This window comes from Rosa rugosa, chromosome 2 (assembly GCF_958449725.1).
Source record: "Rosa rugosa chromosome 2, drRosRugo1.1, whole genome shotgun sequence".
In the NCBI taxonomy this organism is placed as follows: Eukaryota; Viridiplantae; Streptophyta; class Magnoliopsida; order Rosales; family Rosaceae; genus Rosa; species Rosa rugosa.
In genome coordinates, this window is record NC_084821.1 from 58,299,231 (window position 1) to 58,325,753 (window position 26,523).

At 38.6% G+C, this 26,523-nt stretch overlaps 4 protein-coding genes across 7 annotated transcripts; 2 read left to right on the forward strand and 2 right to left on the reverse strand.

Moving 5' to 3' along the window:
• Positions 1-8,322: 8,322 nt before the first annotated feature.
• LOC133728792 (leucine-rich repeat receptor-like serine/threonine-protein kinase BAM3) lies at positions 8,323-12,672 on the forward strand. Its single transcript, XM_062156230.1, has 2 exons — positions 8,323-11,124; positions 11,935-12,672. The coding sequence occupies exons 1-2, from the start codon at positions 8,514-8,516 to the stop codon at positions 12,270-12,272; spliced, it is 2,949 nt and encodes a 982-aa protein (XP_062012214.1). The 5' UTR covers positions 8,323-8,513; the 3' UTR covers positions 12,273-12,672.
• A 3,042-nt stretch (positions 12,673-15,714) lies between these two features.
• On the reverse strand, positions 15,715-19,429 carry LOC133728794 (pre-mRNA-splicing factor ATP-dependent RNA helicase DEAH7-like). Its single transcript, XM_062156231.1, has one exon. It carries the CDS (start codon positions 19,158-19,160, stop codon positions 15,891-15,893), a length of 3,270 nt encoding a protein of 1,089 aa, XP_062012215.1. The 5' UTR covers positions 19,161-19,429; the 3' UTR covers positions 15,715-15,890.
• A 130-nt stretch (positions 19,430-19,559) lies between these two features.
• LOC133728796 (uncharacterized) lies at positions 19,560-21,542 on the forward strand. 3 transcript variants are annotated; one of them, XR_009856015.1, is made up of 4 exons: positions 19,560-19,677; positions 20,082-20,163; positions 20,269-21,169; positions 21,293-21,542. XR_009856015.1 is itself a non-coding variant. In XM_062156234.1 (3 exons), the coding sequence occupies exon 3, from the start codon at positions 20,281-20,283 to the stop codon at positions 21,040-21,042; it is 762 nt and encodes a 253-aa protein (XP_062012218.1). In that variant the 5' UTR covers positions 19,560-19,677; positions 20,082-20,163; positions 20,269-20,280; the 3' UTR covers positions 21,043-21,249. The 3 variants fall into 3 exon arrangements, 2 of the variants coding, with proteins under 2 accessions (XP_062012218.1, XP_062012219.1); XM_062156234.1 differs by lacking the exon at positions 21,293-21,542 and having other exon boundaries at positions 20,269-21,249; XM_062156235.1 differs by lacking the exon at positions 21,293-21,542 and having other exon boundaries at positions 19,594-19,677; positions 20,046-20,163; positions 20,269-21,250.
• A 347-nt stretch (positions 21,543-21,889) lies between these two features.
• On the reverse strand, positions 21,890-25,990 carry LOC133728795 (transcription factor GTE1-like). Of its 2 annotated transcripts, none has more exons than XM_062156233.1 (9): positions 25,835-25,990; positions 25,484-25,588; positions 25,059-25,256; positions 24,142-24,219; positions 23,533-23,748; positions 23,312-23,410; positions 23,086-23,144; positions 22,392-22,542; positions 21,890-22,280 (listed from the first exon to the last, which is right to left on the reverse strand). In XM_062156233.1, the coding sequence occupies exons 2-9, from the start codon at positions 25,586-25,588 to the stop codon at positions 22,092-22,094; spliced, it is 1,095 nt and encodes a 364-aa protein (XP_062012217.1). In that variant the 5' UTR covers positions 25,835-25,990; the 3' UTR covers positions 21,890-22,091. The 2 variants fall into 2 exon arrangements, with proteins under 2 accessions (XP_062012217.1, XP_062012216.1); XM_062156232.1 differs by having other exon boundaries at positions 25,484-25,594.
• Between the last annotated feature and the right edge of the window lie 533 nt (positions 25,991-26,523).

Sequence of the window (26,523 nt, forward strand, 5' to 3'; positions counted from 1 at the left end):
TATACGGGTTCACTTTGTGTTGGCGGGTTGACCCGTGGCCGACCCATTTATTAAATAGGTTATGGCAGGTTGACCCACGGCCGACCCACTTTTTAATCGTGCGGGTTTCGAGTCGTGTCAGAATTGACAGCCCTAGGTGTGGATAACTACGTAAGCAATTATTTCACAAAATGTGGAGAAAACAGCTCCACCTTTTTTTGTTTATATTTTTATTTTTTGTTAAATTTCTTTATATTTTATTTTATTTTGTGAATTGAGGTTTTTGTCTTTCTAGAATATTTCAGTTCAAAGGTTTTTTAATATTTAAGGGATAATTTGGTAAAATATTTTTGTTTTGATTGACAACTGACAAGTTCACTTTTCTTAATAATAGTATAAATAAATATAACTTTACAGAAGTATTATAACGATCTCTCCGCTTAATTTCAATTACTTTTTGTTTAGATGTGCAGATTTCTTCATCGTACATAGATTTACCAATCGTAAGAATTAATGCAAGGTGAGATGCTAATCACAACATAGTTGTCATGTGATTCATATATTTAGCCAAGGACATAATTAGCACTTAACTTATTAGGTTCATGGGACTTGCTAGCACAAAAATTACAGATGCTGAAAATAATGTTGATTTTGAAAAATTAGAAAAGAAAGCTTCATAACAGGAATAATCCATATTGACCAAACTGAAATCACACTCTATCTCATTTTCAGAGAATGACCCTATCATCATCAAACATATCGTCGAGCAATATGTATTGCACTTTAGAGGTAGTCCATTGGTTTTTCGATTAAAGTTAAAGGGATGATATATCTAAAGCCACTTTTACACAGATATGGTCATTCAAAGGCAGATCTCGTGATGCAATTTTGCATTAACATTCATACATATCCTTTCCATGAAGAATCTTAATTTGTATCATGCCCATGCATGATCCCATTAATTGTTAAAATTGGGTGCCTAATAAGGCAAAATTATCCAAAGAAATCTAAATATTTAGAGCATGTGGTGCTCTTTCATTTAGACTCCAGCATGTGGTGTTCTTTCTTATTACAATGAGTCATGGAGCCAACAGAATTAGTCATTAATATATAAAAAATAAAAATAAAAAATCTTAGGAGAGAATTTCTCTCAACCTAGTCTTCGACGGCACCCTAGCCTCTAGCCTCTTGCTATCGCTTCCTCCTCTCCATGGCCTCCATAGATGCAGTCACAACAAGCTTTACTTCTCCTCTTGCTCTCGCAGCGGGTGGTAGCACCCCGGATCTGGGAAAGATTGGCTGTGGTGCTGTGTGCAGGTCCTCCCAATCTTTTCTACTTGGCAAACCTTTGATAAAGGATGACAATGATGTGCCTCTTGTCACTCTGAAGAAGAAGACGGGTAGACTGCCGGAAGTAAGAACAAGAGCCAACGTCCCAGTAACTGCAATTGGAGGTTCGGTTTCTAGCCCTAGAGATAAGGGCAAAGGAAAGCCTTAGGCTTTCCTGGTCTCTTGCCTACCACTTGAAATTGGGTCTTCTATTACTTTCTTCTTAGTTTACTCTAGTTGTACACCAATTGAGATCTCTAGGCGACTAGGTTTACTTTTCAAAGAGGGGTTATAGTAGTGAGGTTTTGATTTCTTGTTGTTTAGGCTTAATAAGTGAAGTGAGCGTACGTGTTAACAGTGAGGGTCACCTGTCTTTTGCTTGGCGGCTTGTGCCATTTAGTTTTTTTTGTATGAGACAGCATATGATGTACATGCTTTCTGGCCATGGATAAGTAATGAAGTTATCTATTTTCTCAAAAAACAGAATCAGTCATTATTTTCATGTATGCTTTCCTCTTTGCATGTCTTGATGACTAGTTTTTAACTTGATATCGTATATGTGTCGTGGTTACCTAGCATGCTATTATAGCCTTAGTTAGAGCTTTAGGGTTCGAAATTAACATCCATCTTCGTTCCCCCTCTTCTTTTTCGTTAATCAAGCTCTAAGGTCGCATTTAGTAGTTTATGGTTTAGATTAAAATTAAGTGGGTGCATATATATACATGATTAGATTTACAGACGTTTTTTTTTTTTTTTTTTATAACAATAAAAAACTATTTAGGGGTTTTGTCCATTTACCCCATTTCTAGGGGTTTTTTTCCCACTTACCCCATTAAGTTTTTTTAATTCTCTCTTACCCAATACACTCTAAGGGAGTCTTCCCTAATACCCCATTAAATTTTTTTTTTTGTTTTTAATTTTTTTTTAATACCATTTTACCCCTCACCCCTTTGTTACTTAGAGAGAGAGATAGAGAAAATGGAAGAGAGAGAAACCATAGGAGACTTCGCCGGAGCCCGGTCACCGGCCGCCGGAATCCGGTCAACTTTCGCCGGAATCCGGTCAACTTTCGCAGGAATCCGGTCACCGGCTGCCGCCTACCGGAATTTGCTGAAAATCTCACCGGAAAGTTTTTTTGCCCCTAATAGATGGGCAATAGACCTCTAATGCCCCCCAATATACGTCTATTGCCCCCCAATAGACGACTATCTGTCATGTATTGCCCCCCAATAGAAGCCTATTGCCTCCCAATAGGACTTTCAATTGCCAGAATGGGAACTAATCTCCCTAAATTTAGACAAATAAAACTTTGATTACAGAAAAAAAACAAGGAGATTACATCAATTCAAAACGTCTATTGCCCCCCAATAGCCGTCTATTGCCCCCCAATAGAACTTTCGATAGCCAGAATAAGAACTAATCTTTGTAAAATTAGATAAATAAAATTTTGATTAAGCAAAAAAACGAGTAGATTACATCAATTCAAATGTCTATTGCTCCCCAATAGACGTATATTGCCCCCCAATAGACGTCTATTGGGGAGCAATATACGTCTATTTTTCCTATTTTCTTTCCTTTCAGGCCTTCTGTTGCAAAACAGAAGTAGCACCATTTTGATTTGATTTGATTTGCCCTTTACGCCTTCATATCTAGTCTATTTTCCACCCTCTGATATCCAATCTTCTTCTTTCTTCCTACACGAAGACCTTTCGCACCTCTATTTGTTCTTTGTTTCTGTTCGTCCAGTGACTTCCAGAACCTTATTCGCCGACCTTTCCCACCTACAGTCCAATTTGCCTTCTTCTTGTTCTTTCTCCCGAAACTGAAATTAGACCCGAAAAAAAAAAAAAAAAAAAAAAAAAAAAAACTGATTTGGCCACCCACCGCTGCACCTTTCTTCGCCGGTTTTTCCCGGTTGCAGACTCTCAGTTGAGCACACAGATGTCTGAATATCATATCGAAACCCTCAGTTGCTGTTGCGAGGAGACCGGATTGTCGGAATCTGCAAGAGAGAGAGAGGAGTCGTGCTGGAGATAGGGTGGAGAGAAACGATGACGTTCAAATCGAGATCCGAGTTCGCCACCGGCGAGTCAGCTCCGACCGGAGCTTCTTCGTCGTCTTCAGGCAAGCCGGCGCTTTTCGTCTGTGATTTAGGCAAGCCGGAACTGATTCAGGCAAGCCGGAGCTTCTTGGTCGTCTTTAGGTAGCTCCGACCGGAGCTTCAAGCGTGATGCCGGAGTTCGACGCCGCATCGGGGGGGGAGGGGGGGGGGGAGAGAGAGAGAGAGAATTGTGCCGGGGAGGAGGTGGGGAAGAGAGAGATGAGTGTGATAAAATGTCATTTTTAATTAGGCCAAGGCTAAAATTGTCATTTTGCTTCAAATTGGGTTAATGGGAATTAAAATTTGTTGCTGGGGTAAGTGGGACAATTTTAGCTGATTTTGGGGCTTTGGGTCAAGGAACCAACTATTTAAAGAAGGAAGTCTTTTAGGCAACCAAAGTTTACAACTTCAAAAATTAAGGCTCTAGAAGCCTCACTTAGGACCCTATCACTCCAAGACATAGGAGAAGCAGCATCGTGTCCTAAATTTGCAATAGCATCAGCTACAAGGTTTGCTTCCCTATAGATATACTTAAAGGTAATTTGAGAAAATGAAGTTGCATGGTTCTAATGTCTTCAATCAATTTGAGTAGCCTCCACGGTGGAATTACCATTCCAGTAGATTAGATTTACAGACGTTACTAAGGGTCTGATTGAAGGAATGGATGGATTTCAAAACTTTTTAATTAGTGCGGAATAAGTTTAACAATTAAACTACTAACTAAACATAAAATCCATTCCTTTAACCCATGATCTTGGCTTATTGTGATATGTATATAAACAAAGCATGCATAGTAAGGAAGAACAAAGAGGGAGTTTATGTTCTACTCACCCTTGGAGCGTGATTTTAATCCGATCCAAGTGAACCACCAAAGTTCCTCTCCTTGATCTCTCCTTGTGTGTGTTTCCTCCACCTTGAAGCACCTTGAATTAAGAACTCCTTCTTATACTCCTTCTTGTGCTTGTAATCTCCTCCTTGATGTAACAAGTAAAGCCACAAAAATATATGGCCTCTAAGGATCTTCACCAAGTGAATCAAGAGATGAAGAAAGATGAAAGAAAAGAAGAAATTATGCAAGTGTTCTTCTTTCCTTTAATTTCTGAAAAATGGACCAAGAGAGAACTCTCTTTCTCTCTCTCTAATCTGAAAATAATAGTGTGGAGACACTCACATTTCTTTGTCCATGCTTTCCCTTTTATATAATAGGAAATAACTCCAATTACTAAAAGAAAAATATTGACTTTCATAAAGCCAATATTTTGGCTGGTCCATACATGTTATTGGGCACTAAAAATGTGTCTTGGGCTTTCATTTAAATCTCATTTAGTGAAGCCCAAGTCCACACCAAAAAACCCGACAATCGTTTAGGCCCAATAGGTTCGGTTTTACCCGAAAATCCTAATTATGTTCAAATAATAAATCTAATTAATTATTTGCTCATAACCAACTCTTGTTTAATCTTCTTCATATACTATCTCAAGGATCCACTTATATGGTGTGCGATCTCTTAGGTTCTAATTAACAAGGCAGTGAAGTTTATAGAAACCATTCTATTTTGTTTACGAATCAAAAACTCCATTTTTGATTCTCCCTTGTTATTAGGATAATAAATGTTTATTAATCCTCGGGGACTTCACAAGTCATGAGTGACGTCTTGCAACATATCATGACTACCCTAGTTAATGTAGAATGACAAAGAACCTATTCAATTGGAATTACAATACAATACGGTCCTTCTCTAACACGATGTTCTAAATCACATCATCGGGGTATGGAATTGATATGTCAATCCCCTAATGTGATTTTCATTCTTATGTGATTCTTAGAATGTGATTAAAAAACTCCTTTTTAAATCTCATTCAATGCTTTGGCCAAAGACTCATTGAATCACATCTTTGAACATACACCTTATTTACTTAAGGATAGAGATTCCTTGTTGTACACTCACATGTCTCCATGACCGAATTGATTATACCAATGAATGCATCTATTATATCCATTAAGGGACACAATATTATTGCATCATCAAGTGATAATCCATTCACTCATAAGACAACTATGGTGTCTCAGGTCAAAGGACTAATTTGTATTATTGCAATTTAGAGTTCAAGTTTGACATGTAAGTAAGACTCCATACAAGAACTCTAATGATCGCGTTCAGTGTACTCTTTAAGTTAAGAGCACCCACATACTTGTATTAGTGTCTCTACACAAATGACAAGAGACATATCATCCTCCATATTGAGCATACATAGTATGTGCTAGTCTTTCCGGATTATCAATGTCCAAGTGATAATCCTATGACTATGAACCTTTTAGGATAAGAGTGTGAAAGAGTAAAGGTCTCACACATCTAACTCTTTAGATTACTTTCTCTTTAACTCATATTCCTTGGACCTTGTTCAATCAAATATTAAATATAAGCAATGAACAATAAACTTGCCCTTTTGATTAATAATAATTACAATAATAATTATATCAAAATGATTGTTTTAGGACACAATTCCTTCACTGATAACATGTTTTCTTACCTACTTGTTCCACTGATATTTGCAAGCTTGAATGTAAAGATGTTACAAACTTACAATAAGCAATTGTCTATCAAAAATTTTGTGAACATCTTCAAGAATCGAGTTGGCGTTTATTTTGGTGGCTTCAGGGTGTCATTATATCTGCAAGCAAAAACTCTGATCCAGATAATTAACGTGGGTAGCTAAAAGGGAGCAGGGAAGATTCCTCTGGTAGCTGATGATGATGGACCATATATATATATATATATATATAGTTGCATAAACCAGCAGCATCATCAACATGTGTAGAAGCCATGAATCAATCACCGTACGTATTGGCTCAGAAAAGTCACCATTGTGTGGGAGGCTTAATGAGTATTCATTTTATTCTTTGTATTTCTTATTCTCAAAACTGATCCTACATGTCATTCTGACCTAGCCAGTTAGCTAGCTATAGCTCCTTCTGCTCTTTATGGCGACACTGTCCATTATTGTGTTTTCTTTAAACCAAAGCAACCTCACATTTCATTCCTTGCTTGAATCACCATCTTCGTGTATATTTTATATATACATATGGCTTTGAGCGCGCCTTAGCTAGAGTCCTTGATTTCAGGTGAAAATTAAAATGGAAGAGTCATAAGCTTCCTAAAATGGGGTACGTGCTCTTGCTGCTCGTCAACTTTCGGGCCGCCATGGCCATACTCCAACACAAAACCAAGCTTTCACTTCATTCATAATTGTGCTTCCTGTGGATATATAGTTCTGACGCATTGACCAAATAAAAATAAAGAAGAAGATTCAAGGTCCACAAACAAAGAAAGAAGACAGAGATTAAAGTACTATGATCAATGAATCCCAACAACACTACTTCAAATCAATCCACATATGCTTTTTCTTTTCTCACGTTCTGGTATAAAGTAAAAGGGGGAAGAGGGCTCACTCTCTAGAATAGTTTAGCTGGTACTTATATCTATTCCTATCAAAATAACAGAGGAAGAATGAAGATGGTCTAAAAGACCCAATTCATGTGTCCACTTTAAAAGCAAAGAATAATGGAGTTCTATGATTTCTATCTGCACAACCCAAGTTGATTCTTGCATCATAATTATTGATCATCATTATACTCATAAAGCCCGCCTCATTAATGTTCATTGCAGCCATCTAAGTCCAAATTTGTTGTATATAATACAAAGATAATTTAATACATGGAGGACTATCTACTTCTAGCTAGCAACATTCTCAATCCCATCTTCGTTTTCTTCTCATGCTGCAACGTGATCTTATAATGGAACCGAGGTTATTGTTTAGAGATCATCTGAGGGCCGGATCCAAGGAGTGCTAGTGTAGGCAACCGTTCCTCTCGAATAAATGTGTCTAATTGAAGTACTAAGCAGCTCATGTGTTTTTGCTATTTTTGATCTTTAAGGGTACGTATGAGTGCAACATATTCCTTAAGATGTCTGAAAGACTTAGGTGTTCGACAAATTGTCTCATAAAACCAAGGCATGCAAGGACAACTTGCCAAGCAAAGCCAGCTAGATTTAGGCTTCTTTATCCCCCCCGGAAGAAAAATTTTGAATCGAAAAAGTAGACTTAATGGGTCATAGTTTAGTCACTAACAGATGAATACCATGTTACACTGATAGACTGATTTTTTTGCATCAATGAGCCTCAAAGGTCCCTTAAAAATGAATAACTACTAACACGAGACCACATTGATGTGAAGAAAAATGGAGAACGTAGCTACTTTCCTGTTCTTGAAACATAAAGCATTAGCTTTGCTGAGTTAAACAGCTATCTGAATCCATATGGAAGGAATATACATAGCATACACATGAAGTTAAGATATCCCATCAAAGAACAAAGTGAGACCTAAAGAAAAGCCAGGATAAAAGGTTCATCAGTCATCACAAGTTGAATTTATACTATTTCCCTCTCCTCCTTTTTTCTTCTGTGTCCTTTTTATTTTTTATTTTTGGGTCAGATTATATCACTGTCCCGAAAATAATTTATATATATGGCTCCATCATTTAAAGGGTTAATTATAGCTCAAACAAAGATCAGTAGCAATCTATATCAAATTAGTCAGCTTATCCCTCCAATCAATTTAATTATGAGTTCACTTGATGTAGTTATTTGCTGCTCACAATATTTACTTTAAGTTTTCACTTGGGTCATTGACCTACTTTGGTATTGAATATTCTATTTCTGGGCTCTGTTCCTCAATCAGATTCAATAATAAGCAAAGTAAAGTAAGGTCAAATATGTCATTCGGGTCCAAAGGTAAAAGGAATTTTAAATATTGGTTGATCAAACGGTCTGTTGTTATGAATCTTTATATGCAAGATGCAAATGCAAGTGCTGCTTTTGCTTTTCCTTTTTATAAAGTTGAAGATGAAACCAAAAATACTGTCACAGAGCCAAAAATATTACTAGCGGACTAGCCAAAGGTGAACAGCATCCAAGGCCTTCTCTTTCTCTATATGTCTTCGTGTATGTGAGTGAAATCAAAGTACATAAACCAAATGAAAGCAATCTGTTTCTGTAAAACTCATCTTCTCTAATCCATAACCCTTCCAAGAGCCAGTTCTGAAATGAAGTCTGTCTTCCTCTCCTCTCTTCTTGTGTTCTTCATTTGCTTCCATTGTGTTTGTTCACATAATCAGTCTCTTAGGAGACAAGCTTCAATCTTGGTTTCTCTCAAGCAAGGTTTTGAAGCCTCAGATCCTTCTCTAAGTAGCTGGAATGTATCAAACCATATGTTCCTTTGCTCTTGGGCTGGTATCAAATGTGACAACCTCAGCAGATCAGTAGTATCCTTAGACATATCAAATTACAACCTCTCCGGTTTACTTTCTCCTGCGATCACAGAACTCAGAACCCTTGTCAATCTCTCGGTGTCTGGGAATGATTTTTCAGGTAGTTTCCCAGCCGGAATTCACAAGCTTCCAAGGCTTCAATACCTCAACATATCCAACAATGGCTTTGGTGGAAGCTTGGACTGGGAATTTGCTCTGCTAAAGGAGCTCATATTGCTTGATGCTTACAACAATGATTTCAATGGTTCACTCCCATTAGGTGTCACTCAACTTCCCAAGCTGAAGCGCTTAGACTTCGGAGGAAATTACTTTAGTGGAAGCATCCCTCCTAGCTATGGAAATATGTCACAGCTGAATTATCTCTCAGTTGCAGGAAACGATCTGAGTGGTTTCATACCAAGTGAGCTTGGCAATCTTAGTAGCCTCAATCAGCTGTTCTTGGGGTATTACAACGATTTCGATGGTGGAATCCCACCCGAGATTGGTAAGCTGACCAATCTGTTCCATTTAGACCTTGCAAACTGTGGCTTGGAGGGCTCAATCCCACCTGAACTGGGAAATCTGAAGAAGCTAGACACCTTGTTCTTGCAAACCAATCAGCTCAGCGGTTCCATTCCTGCTCAGCTTGGGAATTTGAGTAGCTTGAGGTCTCTTGATCTCTCAAACAATGCACTAACAGGAGACATTCCCGTCGAGTTCTCAGCCCTCCGCGAGCTTACTCTCTTGAACTTGTTCATCAACAAGTTTCATGGAGAGATCCCCCATGAAATAGCTGAGCTACCCAACTTGGAGGTCTTGAAGCTATGGCAAAACAATTTCACTGGAGCAATTCCTTCAAAGCTTGGTCAGAATGGTAAAATGATTGAGCTTGATCTGTCTACTAATAAGCTCACTGGGGAAATCCCAAAATCTCTTTGTTTTGGAAGGAGGCTGAAGATCTTGATTTTGCTCAACAATTTTCTCTTTGGGCCTCTACCGGATGATCTTGGTCACTGTGACACTCTAGTAAGAGTTAGGCTGGGGCAGAATTACCTGAGTGGATCAATTCCAAGAGGGTTTCTTTACTTGCCTGAGCTCGCTCTTATGGAGCTGCAGAACAATTATCTTACCGGTCGACTTGATATGCAGGGAAAAAGCCAAGTGCCCTCAAAGCTTTCACAGCTGAATCTCTCAAGCAATCGCTTATCGGGGTCACCTCCTGCATCTATTGGAAACTTTTCTAGCTTGCAGATTCTGTTGCTAAGTGGAAACAGATTTACTGGAGAAATTCCATCTGACATAGGCCGGTTGAGAAATGTTCTCAAGTTGGATATGAGCAGAAACAATTTTTCGGGCAGCATCCCTCCCGAAATTGGAAATTGTACCTTGCTGACGTATCTAGATTTGAGCCAAAACCAACTTTCTGGTCCAATTCCACCTCAAGTTGTTCAAATTCACATACTGAATTACTTCAACGTGTCATGGAACCACTTAAACCAGAGCCTACCTAAGGAACTTGGGTCCTTGAAGAGTCTAACCTCTGCTGATTTTTCCCACAATAGTTTCTCAGGTTCAGTACCACAAACAGGTCAATACTTATTCTTTAACTCCACATCTTTTATAGGCAATCCTGATTTATGTGACTCTTCAGTCAATCCTTGCAACTACTCTTCGAACTCACCATTAGAGTCTCACAACCAAAATGGCACAAGGTCTCAAGTCCTTGGGAAATTCAAGCTTGTCTTTGCATTAGGCCTCTTGTTGTGTTCATTTGTGTTTGCAACCTTTGCAATCATAAAGACCAGAAAGGTGAGGAAGAATTCGAACACATGGAAGCTCACCGCCTTCCAGAAGCTAGAATTTGGAAGCGAGGACATCTTGGAGTGCATCAAGGACAACAATGTTATAGGGAGAGGTGGTGCTGGTATTGTATATAGAGGAACAATGTTGAACGGCGAGCAAGTAGCTGTGAAGAAGCTGCTGGGGATTAACAAAGGCTCTTCTCATGATAATGGCCTCTCTGCAGAAATTCAGACACTTGGGAAAATCAGGCACCGGAACATTGTCCGGTTGCTAGCATTTTGCTCAAACAAAGAGACCAATTTGCTTGTTTATGAGTACATGCCGAATGGGAGCTTGGGTGAAGTTTTGCATGGGAAGAGAGGTGGATATCTAAAATGGGAGACTAGGCTTAACATAGCCATTGAAGCAGCAAAAGGGCTTTGTTACTTGCACCATGATTGTTCCCCTTTGATTCTTCATAGGGATGTTAAGTCCAACAACATTTTGCTCAACTCGGAGTTCGAGGCTCATGTAGCAGATTTTGGGCTTGCCAAGTTCTTGCAGGACACTGGAACATCAGAATGCATGTCTGCAATTGCTGGCTCATATGGTTACATTGCTCCAGGTACATTATGTTTCAGACATTTCTTATGATTAATTTGCTTCATTTAATTTAATAATAACCTGCTAAGTAGGCCTGTTTAGCTCAATACACCTACTTGAAGCAGCACTTAGATAAAGTAATGAAGCATATTCCAATTGTTTCTTCTGACTAGGTGAAATAAGTCGGCTAGCTAGCTTCAACAATGACAGGTTGAATTAGTGATTGGTTCAAATTGGTTTGTTTCTTCAGTTTGGTATTCAAATAGAGAATAGATATATAGAACATACCTTTTTTTTTTTTGAACTGCTACATGATTTGTAGCATATCATATACTTTACTTTGGACTAAAGTAGTAAGTGGTAGAGCCATGCCAAGATTGGTAAAAGCTCCACTGACATAGGAATTTTCATCTTTTGCTTTTGCTATTGCTCTCCCACACACAGTAATGCGCTATGAGCTTTTGCATGTCTTGAAACCATAAACCCATTTTCTTCAGCCCAATCACACCAAAACCTTTTTGACCAAAACCCAGAAATCCCAACAACAAAATCCAGGAAACACCAGAGGCTGAGCATACCCATTAAGAATCTTGATTGGGATCTAAGCTTTACTTTCCCTAAACCCTAGAAAGGGTTACAAACAACTGTAAAGAATTTGGCCATATAGGACATAAACCCCAATTACCTTTTGCTTTTATCCACACATTCTTGCTTTACTCAGGTCATGGAGTTTTACTCCAATGTTACAAATCAATTTCACTTTTGTCTCCAATTTATGTGTATTATATGCAAGTTTGAAATGAGCTAAATGTCATTGTACTTTATAAAACAGAGTATGCATACACATTGAGAGTTGATGCGAAGAGCGATGTGTATAGCTTCGGGGTGGTACTATTGGAACTGATCACAGGGAGGAGGCCAGTTGGAGGTTTCGGAGAAGAGGGCATGGACATTGTTCAATGGACTAAGGTACAGACTGACTGTCACAAAGAAGGGGTGATCAAGATCCTAGATCAACGGCTAGGAAGTGTTCCGTTGGACGAAGCAATGCAGGTGTTCTTTGTAGCAGTGTTATGTGTTCAAGAGCACAGTGTGGAGAGACCAACCATGAGAGAAGTTGTTCAAATGCTTGCACAAGCTAAGCAACCAAACACATTTCACATGCAATGAAAGAATGACATCATGGATTGATTTTGGTGATGACCCAAAAACTAAAACTTCATGAATATATATAATAGATGATTTTGGTTCAAGGTGAGAAAATTTGGGTGATTAATGGTATAGATAGCAGTAGCTAGCTAGGGCCAGAGTCAACCATAGTATATAGAGAGTAAGTTTATGCATATCTTTCCATTTTTTTGTTTTTTTGGGGTTTCTTTATGCTTGGTTAAAACAGCATCTTTGTCCTGTTGTTCTTGTATTTTGTTAGTTTGAAGCTAGCTCTGTTCTGGTCATCAATGGCATGCAAAAGTGAACTGGTCAAGTTCACTCTGTAAAAGTGGTAGTGCTTGATTTGTATTATTGTGTCATCATAGAAATTCATGACCAAATGATGTGAGATTGCCTTTTCTATACTGTTTAGATTTTCTAGTTATTCATTTGTGTTTTTGTGATTTCGTAAATCCCATTTAATCAGACGAATTAAGCATGCTAATAGGACTTGATTAGTGAATTCAGAAATTAACACAAACAAAAGAAGGGGAGGGAAACAGTCAAACAGAGTTGCAGAGAAAACGAATACCAAAGAACAATGATAACATCCACAGACTTCAGCTTCTATCAAATCCTCTAAAGCCCGAACCAAGATTTTCAAAAGGAGTTTTCTTACTTGGGAATTATCCATCTCACCTCAAAAAGATCCACCTCCTCCTCCGCACCACCCATCTTCTAGGGTGCCACTCGCCGGCGCGCTATGGGGATACAACATTGCCACGTCTTGTATACAACATTTTTTTTGAAGCTATCAAATGTTTACATTCCCACCTCCCATAAACCCTAAATCGTTTGTTTCACAAATTGTGAGCTCAAGTAGAGGAAAATATTTGCATTCCCGTGTTTGGTAAGTGCCACATAATCATTTTTCTCTTTTCTAATTCCTAGCATTAATTAGAATGATGTCTTAAATATTATTAAGGGTTTTTGTCCATTTACCCTAATTCTATGAATTTTTTCCCCACTTACCTCATTGAGTTTTTTTAATTCCCCCTTATCCATGAATACTCTAATAAGATCTTCCCTAATACTAATCATTTTTTTTTTTAGACTATTTTACCCTCACCCCTTTGTTACATACAGAGAGAGAGTGACAGAGAGATAGAGAGAGAGAATGGACCATGCTTTTCAGCACTCAGCTCGACACGGCTTGGAGTGGTGGCAAATTGATGTTACTTGGTATGTCATAAGATTTCTCGAACTTGTGGGTTTGGCAACAGAAGTGAAGCTTCCAACTAAGACTCAGAAGAAACAAAAAGCTTTAAGCAACAAGATGATCCATGAGGAAAAGCAGCAGCAGCAAACTTTGAAAAACTAAGATCATGATGGGATGGATCTCTACATAAGTATTAACTGTAGTAGTTGTGGATTGTTAAGATATATACCATGGGATCGAGATTGGGTGTTTATCTATTTGTTTGCCTTGTTCTTTGTGATGTACCTCGGTCAACAATAATTTTGGTGAAATTATTGTTTCTCTGGTGAGAGCATTGTTATACTAGTGGGAAAATTATTATCAGATCATGTAAAACGTGAAGCTGCTGAAAAAAAATAAAAAAATTATGCATGTCATATGTGAATAAAGCTCATCCTCATGTTTTGTGTACATTTTGTGATGCTAGCTAGCTAAGATGTTACTGAAAAAAAAATATGTAGAATATGTTGTAACACAATTTAAGTTTAATAAACAAAAGTAATATGGATCATTTGATGGAAATTCTTTGGTTGTGTTTGAGATTTCACATTTTTAATTTGAAAAGAATGAGGAGTGGTAAGAAGAGGTGCAACATTGAAACTTGACTTGAGCAAAAAACCTATGATAGGGTTGAATGACCCTTTTTGGAGGCAGTTATATGTTGCAATTGGGTTTCAGCCGTGTTTGGATAAGCTGGATACTTGGTTTTGTTCGAAACGTGTCTTATGAGTTTGTTTTAAATGGGGAAAGCGTGGAAGAGTTCTACCTGAACGAGGATTGTGGCAAGGTGTGACTCTATCTCGCCTTGTATCTTTCTTCTTGGCGCAGAGGTGCTTTTAAAATTGATTTCCAAGGCTGAGACACAACAAAATTTACACGGACTCCAAATTTGCAGCGCTTAGTACTTGCTCTTAATTCTTTAGTACACGTGATTCTTGGACTTTGATCTACCACGTACGACTATCAAACCCTCTTTCCCTTGAACCAAGATTTTCCGTATTAGTACTTTAGTAGTACCTGAGAATTCACTTGAATATCTCCTGCGACTCTCTTCAGCCAAACCAAACCCCTCACTGATTCTTGTTCTTTCCTACAGAGAGAGTCGCAACAGTTTGGAAAACATTCCAACTGTTTGGCAAAGAACAGAAGACCATCAAAGCCCTTGTCCCCTAATCGAAATTGATATTTATCGAGGACAGTCGATGAATGATGGCGTTGAAGTTGCCAAGATGGTCAATTGCAGAAGCACCTTCCGTCATCTTCAACTTGAATAACTGTCGCAGCAGACGCAACCTGATTGATCACCGTAGGTTTCAGCTTATACACGTATGTCAGAGTGGCCATAAGGCCCGCCGCGGTGCGTTCTCATTCGCTGTTTGGAAGGCAATGCTCTTTGATAATGTAGAATACTAGAATGGATGGTTCTATCGAGGAGTCTCCATTCTGAAACATCCACACTTTCTGGTTTTTCTCCAGAAAGAGCGAGTTTAAGACCAGTTACACTAGGTAGTCTTCCTATCTGCCCCTTGCAGAAAAAGTCTTTACCATTGAACTAGTCAACCCAATCTCCAACTTTTTGGAACATTGATCTCGGCCATTTTTCTTTGTTCTATCCCCTTGATCTCAATAGAATTGCAAATAAGCACCAACTCACAAAACTGAGGCACCTTCCTGAAGGCCTTGCTGAACCATTCTTCTCAACACACTTGGATGACTGCAGATAAACGCTACTAAATCAGCAAATCACATAACCAAATAACAAATTTATATTTTGGTTAAATTTTCCTAACTACCTTTGAATGTGATTTTTATATTCATTATCTGCTAACATTAAAACTTAAATTGTGAATACATGAACCTCCTACACAAGCTGAAGCTTTAATATTACAGATCATATATGCATTAGTTTTCATAATCAACAGGCTCTCCCCAGCATAACAATTCTGTTCTTTTTTTATTGAAAAATTAAGGACCAAGAAAAAACAAGTACTCGTAAAGAATAACGTACCTAGCTACCTTGCTATGCTGACTTTAGTTATCTGATAGAAATATAGGCATCCAACACAAAAACTACCAGATATTGTGCCATTGAACATCCCAATCTTAAAATCCCCAGCCATCTTCTCCATCCATTAACACAAATTCACAATTCTAGAGGCTCTTTTCCTAAAAGCTTGATAAAAACAGAATAAAATAAGATCAATCTTACACACACAAAACTAGTATTTGCTTATTCACCCATTTTGCAGGGTGCAATCTGTTATTTCCACAAACAGAACAGGCAAAGGAAGATTTCAATGGCAAATAAAGAAATTTTCTTTTTCCCAACTATTTACAACTTGTGCTTTTAGGAATCAGGATCCAATAACTAAAAAGTACATTTACAAGCCGAGTTTCTTGGGCCTCAGATATGCAGAAGAGCCCTGGTGCAAACCCGCCAATGAGACTTGCTGCTGCTGCTGCTGCTGTTTAGACCTCTTTTCCCTCTCCCTCTGCTTGCTTTCTGCCTCTGCCCGTGCTTGAGCCTTTCTCAGTTTCTCCATTTCCTCCTCCATAGCTGTTTTTTCTTCCTGCTGTCTCTTCTTATTCTGCAACACTGATGTATCCGACTCCTTTACAGAAAAGAACATGGGTCCCCAATCAGCCAACCACTGCGGCTCCACTGCTGTTACACACTGCATGTACTCCTTTGTTGTCAGAATCTGTTCATGATAAACCACATACTCAGGGGTGCAGCCCATACCATAAAGAGCACTGCTCGGGTGTAAATGGCATGGCATCCCAGTCCGGCAATTAACATACTCCCCCACACCCTTAAACTTTGCAGCATTTTGAAAGTATGCAGAGCAAATAGCTTTTCTCACAACGTCAGTATCAGGCCAACAAGATGTCAGTGGAATTTTCAATGTCTTCAGAATCTCTAGCAGCTGGGACCTAACCTCTCTAGCCTTTTGTAACCCCTTAACATGCAAAAAATGGTCACTGCACCAGTCCCCCCGATACTGATGTTGTTTCCACTGTTGATAAACATTATAGAATGTCAGGTGATCGGACTCTGGGACTGAAAATTTTTCCCGAGCAGCATCACTCTCCTCTGCCCTATCTTTGGGCCTAAAGAATACTGATGGCACTGAAAGCATGGATACAATTGTCAAAATTTCATCTACGCATCCTAACTCTTCACCCATCAACAACATCTTCGCAAGTGGAGGGTCCAATGGGAACTCTACCATTTTCCAGCCTAAGGCAGTCAAACCTCCCACATTGTCGAGAGCACCCAAGACCCACAGCTGGTACATAGAATTGAGAATATTTTCCTGGGGAGGTGGGTCCATGAAATCAAAATCAAGCAAGTTATCAACTTTCAGAGACTTGAGCAACAAGACCACGTAGCCAAGGTTCGTCCTCTGGATCTCTGGTACAGGACTGGCCAGCATTTCATTTAGGTAGGCACTCTCTGTGTACAACCGATAACATGTTCCAGGCCCAGTTCTACCAGCACGCCCAGCACGTTGGTCAGCAGCAGCACGACTACTAGGAAATACTTGAAGAGCATCCATACCCATCCTAGGGTTGTATACTTTCATTTTACCATAGCCAGTGTCAATGACATAAAATATACCATCTACGGTCAAAGATGTCTCAGCAATATTTGTTGCTATAATGCATTTACGAGTCCCATCTTTAGACCTTTGGAATATCTTTGCTTGCAAGTCAGCTGGCAGCTGTGAATACATAGGGAGTATCAAGAGTTTTGACATCTCTTTCTTTGAGGAGGAGATAAGTTGTTCCATTCGCTCTGCAAGAGAGTAACAGGCTGCTTCAATCTCTTCTTGGCCGGTCATGAAGATGAGGATATCACCTGGAGGGCTGGTAATGTGAATTTTCATGGCCTGTGTCACTGCAGCTTCAACATAATCTTCACATGGGGTATCCAAGTACTTCTTATGTACAGGAAATGTTCTTCCAGGAATGGGAAAAATAGGTGCACCTCCAAAGAAATCTGCAAATTTCTGAGCATTAAGAGTAGCAGATGTCACAATGAGCTTAAAATCACGACGCTGGGCAACGACTTTTTTCAAAATCCCAAACAGCACATCTGTATATAGTGACCTCTCATGGGCTTCATCCATTACAACTACGCGGTACTTGTCAAGGTCAGAATCTCTAAGTGTTTCACGCATAAGTACTCCATCGGTCATGTACTTTATTACAGTTTTTGGCCCCGTCACATCCTCAAAACGAATAGCATAGCCAACTTTCTCACCAAGCTCAGTCTCCATCTCTTCACTAACTCTTTTAGCAACACTCATGGCTGCCACACGCCTTGGCTGGGTGCAACCGACTATACCGTTCACAGTGTAACCATCTTCATGCAGATATTGTGTCAGTTGAGTTGTCTTTCCAGAACCAGTTTCTCCAACAACTATAATAACCTGATTTTCTCGAATTTTCTGCAGTAACTCATCCCGCACAGAATATATAGGCAGATACTGGCGTTGTTCAGAAATGGTTTTTGACTTTGTGAATTCACTCACAGCCTCCCCATTCTTCATATGCTGAGCAAACTTTGCATCTTCTTTGAAATCAACTTCACCGTCTTTACCTACTACAGCAGTATCTGCATCAATATGCTCTGCTGTTTTCTCAACACCAAGAATATCACCAAGTTTGGAACCTGCAAGCTCCCAAAAACGTTGACGTGATTTATTCGAACTTCGCTTTTGATGGATTTCCCTAACTAGAGCAGACCCTTTGCGTGAAATTATGGCCATATCAGACGTGGGATCCTTTACTGGCATAACCGGCTCCGCTTGCTTGGTAAAAACAACTCTCCCATCTAGGAAAGGAGGCCTTGTATCATGAACAAGAAGCATAACTTTGTTCTCATCTTCATCATCAATCTCACTCTGCACCTCAGTACCTCTAACAGCACCAGATCGCAGAAGCTGACGATCCTCCCACTGAGCATTATCCGCACTGCGCTGAGACAACCTTTTGCTCTGAGCAAGGCTCATCTTAGTTCCATCTCTCCGAACCAATCTCTTCGCCAACTCCGCTTCCTTCTTTCGACAAAAAACATCATCCCCATAAAACAAAGATGAACTATCAGTGGTATCAACCGCTGTGCTACCTTCTTCTCTATCATACCACGCACGGTCACAATCATATTCCATCTCTAAACGCATGGTCTCACTAATCTCATATCTCCCTTCAACCGAATCACCCTTTTCTCCTAGCGTACTATCAAGCTGATGAGAACTCCCACCACGTCCCGAACCCGAAGACTTGACTGACTGTCCAGAAGCCCGTATCTGAACCGGAGAGTAAGAGATACAATCCCAGGCAGAAGCAACAGATTGAGCTCCCCTCTTCGAACCTTCATATCTACTCTTCTTTCTTCCATAATCTCCACCATATCCATCTTCCTCATATCTTCCTCTCACCCTACTCCTACTACCACCACCACCATCTCTGTAATCTCTTCTTTCACTACCATCCCCATCATCATACCTACCCTTATATCTCCTGACACCTCCATCAAACCCTAATTTCTTCTTCTTCTCCGGCGGCCTGAAAACAACCCTCTCCGTCCCGCGAACATGTAATCCTCCACCTCCTCCGCTCTTCTCGAGTTCCGATTTCACCATAGATTCAAAAACAATAGAATGAATACACAGTTATGGCAATCAAGTATTGGTTTTTATATATACAAACCCTAATCCCTCTTTCAATTGGAAATTGAACAGATTGAGGAAACAAGAAAAAAAAAGTCAACGCAAGCAGAGCAAACCTGGCTCTGGAATTGGTCGGAAAACTGAAGCTGAGAATCGGTGGGTTGGTCTGAAATTGATCGGAAAACTGAAGATTTACGAACGCCCAAATCGCTCGTTCAACGCGATCATGACTCTTGCCGCCAATAAATTCCTCCGTCTGCGAATAAATAGGGATTTTTCTGATTTTATAATTTCTGTTTTTGGGCCTAGAGTGGGCCGGGTCGGCCCAATGTGGTGAAAACACAGGCCCATCCAGCTGATGACTAACAAAGTTCCCGCTTTCAGGTGAACTGAAGCCCTAAAAAGAGTTTCAGAGCAAGGAGGAGACTGCGAACAGAACAAGAAGAAAGGGCAGGAATTCAGTTTCTTCTTCTTCAATTGATTGTTCAAAGTACGAAATTTTGATCAATTTCTTTACTTTTTGTATTAAAGGTGTCTGCTTTTTGTCAATCAATGCTTGTATTGATGCAATTTTCTTATATCAACTCCTAGATCATGGTGTTTTGTTTTGATTTAGTTTCAAGCTCCATTGTTATGTTAAATCATCAATTCTGGAATACCCATTTTGTTATCTTAGATTTTCTTGAATAATTTTCCCCTTCACTTATTGAAGATGTGATTTTTTGCTTGTATTGTTATTATCAGATTCTGAGTGAGTAGGAATCAGTTTCTAGTTTCTGTGAGTGAAATTGTTATTAGGGTGTTCCAATAGTATTGCATAGCCCGCATTTGTTTCAAGATAGAAGCTAATTTTTTCAGTTTTGCTTCTTCTGGTACACAATATGGCCATTTAAGCTATATAGAGCTGGAAACCATTAGAGAATCTTCACTTTCGGTCCGAACTACGCGCCAAGGCAAGCAATGGAGTGATGGGCAGGTAAAATGGTTTCAGAATTATAATCGTACTCTCGGTGATTTTGGTTATGGTGTTAGCATCAGTATTTATGTCTCTCATATCTTACTGGATACTTGGTTATGCTAGGTCCTATACAAGATGTCCCCCAGAACTGCTCAAATCCGTCTTGTCAGCTCACATCGCGAGGTTTATGAACCGTGTGATGATTCATTTGCTTTAGTAGATGCTCTTTTGGCTGATCAAGCAAACCTGTTACAGCATCAACCAAAATTGTGCCTGGAACTGGGCTGTGGTAGTGGCTATGTTATTACTTCTCTAGCTCTTATTCTTGGCAAGGAGGGGCACTATATTGCAACTGATATCAACCCCCATGCAGTGAGAGTGACTCAGGAGACACTTGAAGCACACGGGGTTCATGCAGAATTGATAAACACTAACATTGCATCAGGACTTGAGAAGCGTCTGGCAGGATTAGTTGATGTAATAGTTGTGAACCCGCCTTATGTGCCTACTCCTGAAGATGAAGTGGGTCGTGAAGGGATTGCATCTGCTTGGGCTGGCGGAGAGAATGGTCGTGCTGTGATTGATAAGATACTGCCTGTTGCCGATAATCTTTTGTCAGAGAAAGGCTGGTTGTATATGGTCACGCTTTCAGAAAACAATCCATCAGAGATATGCCTTCAAATGAGAGAGAAGGGCTATGCTTCCAGAATCCTTGTCCAGAGATTGACAGACGAAGAGAGTCTCCAGATCATCAAGTTCTGGCGGGATTTTGATTCTCAATTAGAAGCGAAGGAGATGGCAGAAAACAAAACAGTTCCGTCTAGGGTCATGGAGTCTTTGCTCTCTCAATTTCCTAGAATGCCATTTTTGAGAGGCAATAACAGCAACAGTAGCTGATGAATAGACAAGGTTAAAACAAAAGGTTTTCTAGTGTTTACATGTTTGATAATAGTTCCTCTTCTTCTCTGACTGGTGTAAACTTGTAGAATCGTCTGCTTATGTGAGATTTCAAAAGAAATATTAGGTATGCAATTTGCTTGGTCTTTTAACTAGGAGCCAAGGCCCCTATTGCTCTTTGGTTGAATATATTGATTAGAATCTTTTCTTTAAATATCTTATGGAATGTGATCATTTGTATAATTTGTAGATTTGTGTTCCTTTGCTTGAGGTTGACGGTTTCAACTGCCTAAATCAAAGCCTCTGAGTCACTCCTGTAAAGAGTTCGATGTGTATGCAACTCTTGAGAGATGGAGGACCCTAGAACTTCTTTTTAGCTGCTTCTCTACTGTGAGAATCATTTTCCACTTTAGTAGCAATGGAAAAAACCAAGACTCAATTGCTGATGCCACTCTACATGTCACTCATCAGTTGTTGATATTGGAGTCATTCTACTCAGTTTGTTGTAATGTCTTCTTAGAAACTTGAAAGAAAAGAAAAAAAATACTGACCTGCTGGATTCAAAGCAGCGACCTCATTTCACCCACTAGTATCATCACCAATGAAATTGGCATACACGAGATGATTAATTTCTGATGCTTGAAGTCGTGCTGGTAAGAAGTTGAAACAAATTTGTTAAGACTTGAGAGGCATGTGCAATTCTTCCAGTTTGGTGGATCATGGATTGCTCAGCCGAAATTACTAGACCTTGTAAATGATAGCGTAACTTAACAACCTATGGGGTGCCTGTGAAAGTTGCCGTCTGGCTGTCTGCCCCATTAGCAGGTGGGTTTCCTCTCACAAAAGATAGCAGAAGAAAAGTAGTCTGATTATGTATATGATCTTTACACAAAATGAGAAGTTTGATTACGTATATTATATATCTAGACACGAATGGATCCATGGCTCTTCCATCAGGGAGATGTACAGAATTAATGTCAAAACCTGCACATATTTACATTCTAATTTTTCTTGTAAATGAAGTCACCTGACATGCAAGCAAGATTACATTACATAGTGGAGATTTTTTTAGTTCTTTTAACGGCAGGCTTGGCAACAGCATCAGAGGGCTCCCTATTTCTTTTGGAGGTTGCAACTTTGTTGCCACCCATGGCTTCAGGAATTTGTGCAGCAGCTTGGGCCTTAACTTTTAATGCATCCTTGACAAAAACCTTTAACCTCCATAATGTGTAGTCACTCTGTGTAGAGGAAAGAATGAAAACAAAGAATAAACTTCAATCAGATGACTGATATAGCACTAAAACAATTGCCAAATCATGACATAGCCAAACAGGTAAGATAATAATTACCTGAGTATCAATGTCAAGATCCACCTCTTGCGCAGTTGCTTGGAACTCGGGATTATCCTGAGCAACTATATCCAAAGCCTTGCTGAGATCTTCAGGAGATAACTGTGTAAGAGCTGTCCCAAGTCGTCTTTTATCATCAAAAGACATTTTTCTACATATATTCACAGTCAAAAGACCAAACCAATCAATAAATGTAGCAAATACAGGCCATGCACATGCTGCTGCAAGAAAAATGCTGCATTCAGTGATGCCCATTCATGGTTTAAGACCCAAGAAATAAAGTCACATATCCCAGTTTGGCACTCATCAATCGATGCAATTTTGTAATACATGAGACCCCAGTGACCCAACGGGTAAGAGGATGAATGCAAATGAGCATGCTATGAAAAGAAACATTTAACAGCGTAATAAAACTTTCATAAACACTAGTTCTCTACTTCTCTGTGTTTTTGTACTCAGAAGTCTGAACTGTCTAACTACAGTAGTTAACACTATCAACCTCAATTATAATAACCTAAAATAAAACAATTGAAGGGAAAATAAAATAAGCTTCTGATACCCCACCAATACCATCCCAGTCCCAAATGCTATCCTTTTATTTATCTATGATTACAATATTTCTACAAGTATATATTATCCATGATATAAAAAAAATAAAAAATATAAAAAATATATAAAAAAACAATGAACAAACCTGCACTTCTGAACCACCACTTTTTTGAGATCTTTCAAATACTTATCAATCTCAAAAAGCTGAAAATAATTTAAACGAAAAAAAGAATCAGATCAAAAAATGTGTAAAAAAATTTATTACTCAGAATAATTAAAATTATTTATTGGCTTTCTGCATGTCAATAAATGATGCCTACTAGAACTAAAACAAAGAGAAAACATAAGGAGGAGTTTAAAGTTTCACAAACCTCGCTGCTTAGATCCTTGGCCATGCTGGCATAAGCAACCTCCTCAGCGTGTTTCATGTCTACCTGTGCCTGTGTTTCCTCATCTGCTTGTCTTTTCTCCTGTAAAGACATAGGTCAAAGTTAAAGAGTATAATGAAAATCATAAATGAATTCTCTAACAGGTTATGGTAACAATATCCAGGAAGCCCTCATAAGATACTCATATTGACCAAGCAATTTACCTCTTCAACAACTTTAGGCAAGAGTTGTAGCCACTTTTCTTCTAATTTTTCCAACAGTGTTTCGGCCATCACGTGGACATCATCTTTGTCATCATTGTATTTGATTGCGTTCTTGAATACCAGCCTCACATCAGCATATATCTCTCTAACACTCTTATACCCACCAGTTTCCATTTGACTTTGTACTGTACCAAGGTCCATGGGCTTCTCAATAACCTAATGTGAGACACCGAAAACAAGTTAGGTATACCATCAAAGGGAATATGTAAAAAAATAAAAAAATATTATTAATATTATTAGAATATAGGAAGAAGAAAAAGAATTAGAATAGAAATTCACTGAACAATAAGAAAAGACTGCTACCAACAGAAAAAAGACTATGCTACAATTAGATATATGTAAATTGAAGTTGTAGTTGTAGATGAAAGTTTTTATTATATTTCATTTCTAATACTCTAACGAGGACTACTTTTTAGTCGGTATATTATACCTTCACAGCAATGCAATAACGACTAAATAGTGGAAACAGATAAAAAGACTTGGTCTTTTATTTAAGCAAGAAGACCATAAGGTAATGTATTTACAAAACTCCGAAGAAAGAAGCTTTACTTGATAATAGTCATGCAATCCCAGACTTTCAACATCTACAGGCGACATAAAGGGCCATGACCACTTGTGCTGAGTGATCTGCAAAATGCCCAGCAGAGCTATATTAACTAGTGATTAACCAAGGACAAATACTTTCATCACTTTTGAAGCAGCAAAGCTTCAAATCAAAGAAGTAAAGCAAAGCCTTATACAAAGTAAACAATGAAAACAGATAAGTCTAGTGGCATATGTAGTTTGTAACCCTCACCGATCGATGCAGCAATAGTAATATTAGATATAAAAAAATTATAAAAATAAAACCATTATATGAAGGAACACAGTGTTCTAGCAGCAAGAGAAAATTCCATCATTATATAAGCTCCTTGGCTCTGCTTTTTGTGAAACTTAATATCCACCTAAGAGATAATCTAAAAGTGACAATCAACATTCTCCTGTTTAGCTTGTGATTGTAGAGATAAACATGAAAAACAGATTGCAGAATATCAACCTTGATATTATGTAATAATATCAACTTATTACAGTCTATAGCTTTAAGAAGTATATAAACAGCTGCTTTTTATTCCTTGGAATAAGAAATTGACATGAACATCCAAAAATTGGCATTATCCTTCAAACTTGATAACATCATATAGCATTTTAATTTCACCATCCATATTTGAGTTTGTTCCCAACACTTCATCATCTCAGTTTCCCCCTTCTCTAGGAAATAACTTTAGATGTTGATTTTTAAAATCAAAATATTCAACAATATTATCAAGAGAAAGCATAATTAACAAACATATAAAACACTCACTTACGTTACAAAACAATCATTTACGTTAACAGAACCCTGGCATGTAAAGCAAATATCTTCATCATTAGATACCCAAGTACGTGCATCCATTGCCAGTGACCTATATCATGAGGTTAGTGCGTACCTGTTTGAAGATTGCGGAAAACTTATTCAACAGATCTCGCATTCTCTTTGCAGCAGCGGCTTCCCTACGTGCTGCATCTTGTTGCTGCTTCTTAATGGTGTTAAAGTGTTTATCCCTGTCTTTCTCCCTCGAAGTGGTTGGTTGCAGACTGCCTTTCCTCAAGTAATAGTGCTCGACCTCATTCACTCTTTTCTCAAGCTGCAAATCCACCACAAACTAATCAATCCAAGAAATGCAAAACCGTATAATTGAAGAATAAATCATAAAGACAACTGTTTAAATAGAGATAATAGCTGACAAAAAAAGCGACAGTAGCTATAATCAATGCGAAAACCCATTGGAGTAGCACAGCATGTAACACCAATCAGATTAGATAACAAAACCAGCATCATATCAGTTTCCAATTTCTGGGCATAAAACTCTACCGTATTAACTTTTGCTGAAATTTCATCGACAGAATCCCGAAAACCCTCCACTTCAGCCGCAGCAACGCTTCTAGAATCTGGGTTTGATGAACTCATTGGCTCCATCTGCAACTAAAGAAGTCAAATTCATGAGCAAGATCAGTGAATTTTGACGCAAATGAATCAGAACATGAAAACGAAGCAACCGAAAATCGAAGGGCTATGGTAAAACCCTAAACCCCTTTGCTTTTGCATCAATGTAATGAAAAAGATATGAACTTTTTTTTTAACAGGAAAAGTAATTGAGCCCTAGAATTGCAACATTGGCTGTTCGATAACATATAGATACATAGATAGATGTAATGGGTGTACCTGTAGGGACTGAGATGCATAGTGAGTCTCAGAGATGAGCTGAAGAAGAAGAAGAAGAGCTCAAATGCCTAGCTTTGTGAATCGGGTCACTTTAGAAACCCGAGTCTCTGAGTTTCGGGCTTGTATTTATAGTTTTTGTGTTCATTACTGGGTCATTGGGCTTCCCCAACCATACTTTAGGCCCAAAACATCAGTTTCTATTCTCGTCAGAAAGAAAAGAAATTCCTAAAGTGGAAACATTTTTTCTTTGGAATTCAAATCATTTTCATTGTTAGAGGTGTAAATCTATTGTTACTTTTGTAAGTATTGTGGTGGCATAGATCACTTAGTACGGATTATTCGGTTAAATCAGAGAGGTTGGTTAGTGACAGTTTGTGATTCGAAAAAATTAAAGTTTTAGGTATGGTGGTTAGCTTCGGTTGTTATGAATTGAATCATCCGTTATTATATCATTTGGACAATTAATGTTAGATAGTGTACATGACGAATGCTTATAGGAAATGGTTAATATTTACTCCACCAGTCTATTGTTTTTACTACCAATCACATGTCAAGCAACAATTTATCAAATACGATGAAGAAGAGAGCTTTAAGGGAGCGACAAATTCTCTTCAATCAAAATGCTATAGCTAGGTATGCCATTAATAGATAGTAGGACATGTATTAAATGGACAAAACACTGACATATA

Excerpts from the sequence above, each read along its gene's own strand:
- LOC133728792 (XM_062156230.1), top strand. The coding sequence starts at position 8,514 with ATGAAGTCTGTCTTCCTCTCCTCTCTTCTTGTGTTCTTCATTTGCTTC. Across the intron at positions 11,125-11,934 it reads ATATGGTTACATTGCTCCAG|AGTATGCATACACATTGAGA; the intron begins GTACATTATGTT and ends TTTATAAAACAG.
- LOC133728794 (XM_062156231.1), bottom strand. The coding sequence starts at position 19,160 with ATGGTGAAATCGGAACTCGAGAAGAGCGGAGGAGGTGGAGGATTACAT.
- LOC133728796 (XM_062156234.1), top strand. The coding sequence starts at position 20,281 with ATGTCCCCCAGAACTGCTCAAATCCGTCTTGTCAGCTCACATCGCGAG.
- LOC133728795 (XM_062156233.1), bottom strand. The coding sequence starts at position 25,588 with ATGGAGCCAATGAGTTCATCAAACCCAGATTCTAGAAGCGTTGCTGCG. Across the intron at positions 25,257-25,483 it reads TTTCAGCAAAAGTTAATACG|CTTGAGAAAAGAGTGAATGA; the intron begins GTAGAGTTTTAT and ends GTGGATTTGCAG. Across the intron at positions 22,543-23,085 it reads GTGGTGGTTCAGAAGTGCAG|AAAAATGTCTTTTGATGATA; the intron begins GTTTGTTCATTG and ends GAATATATGTAG.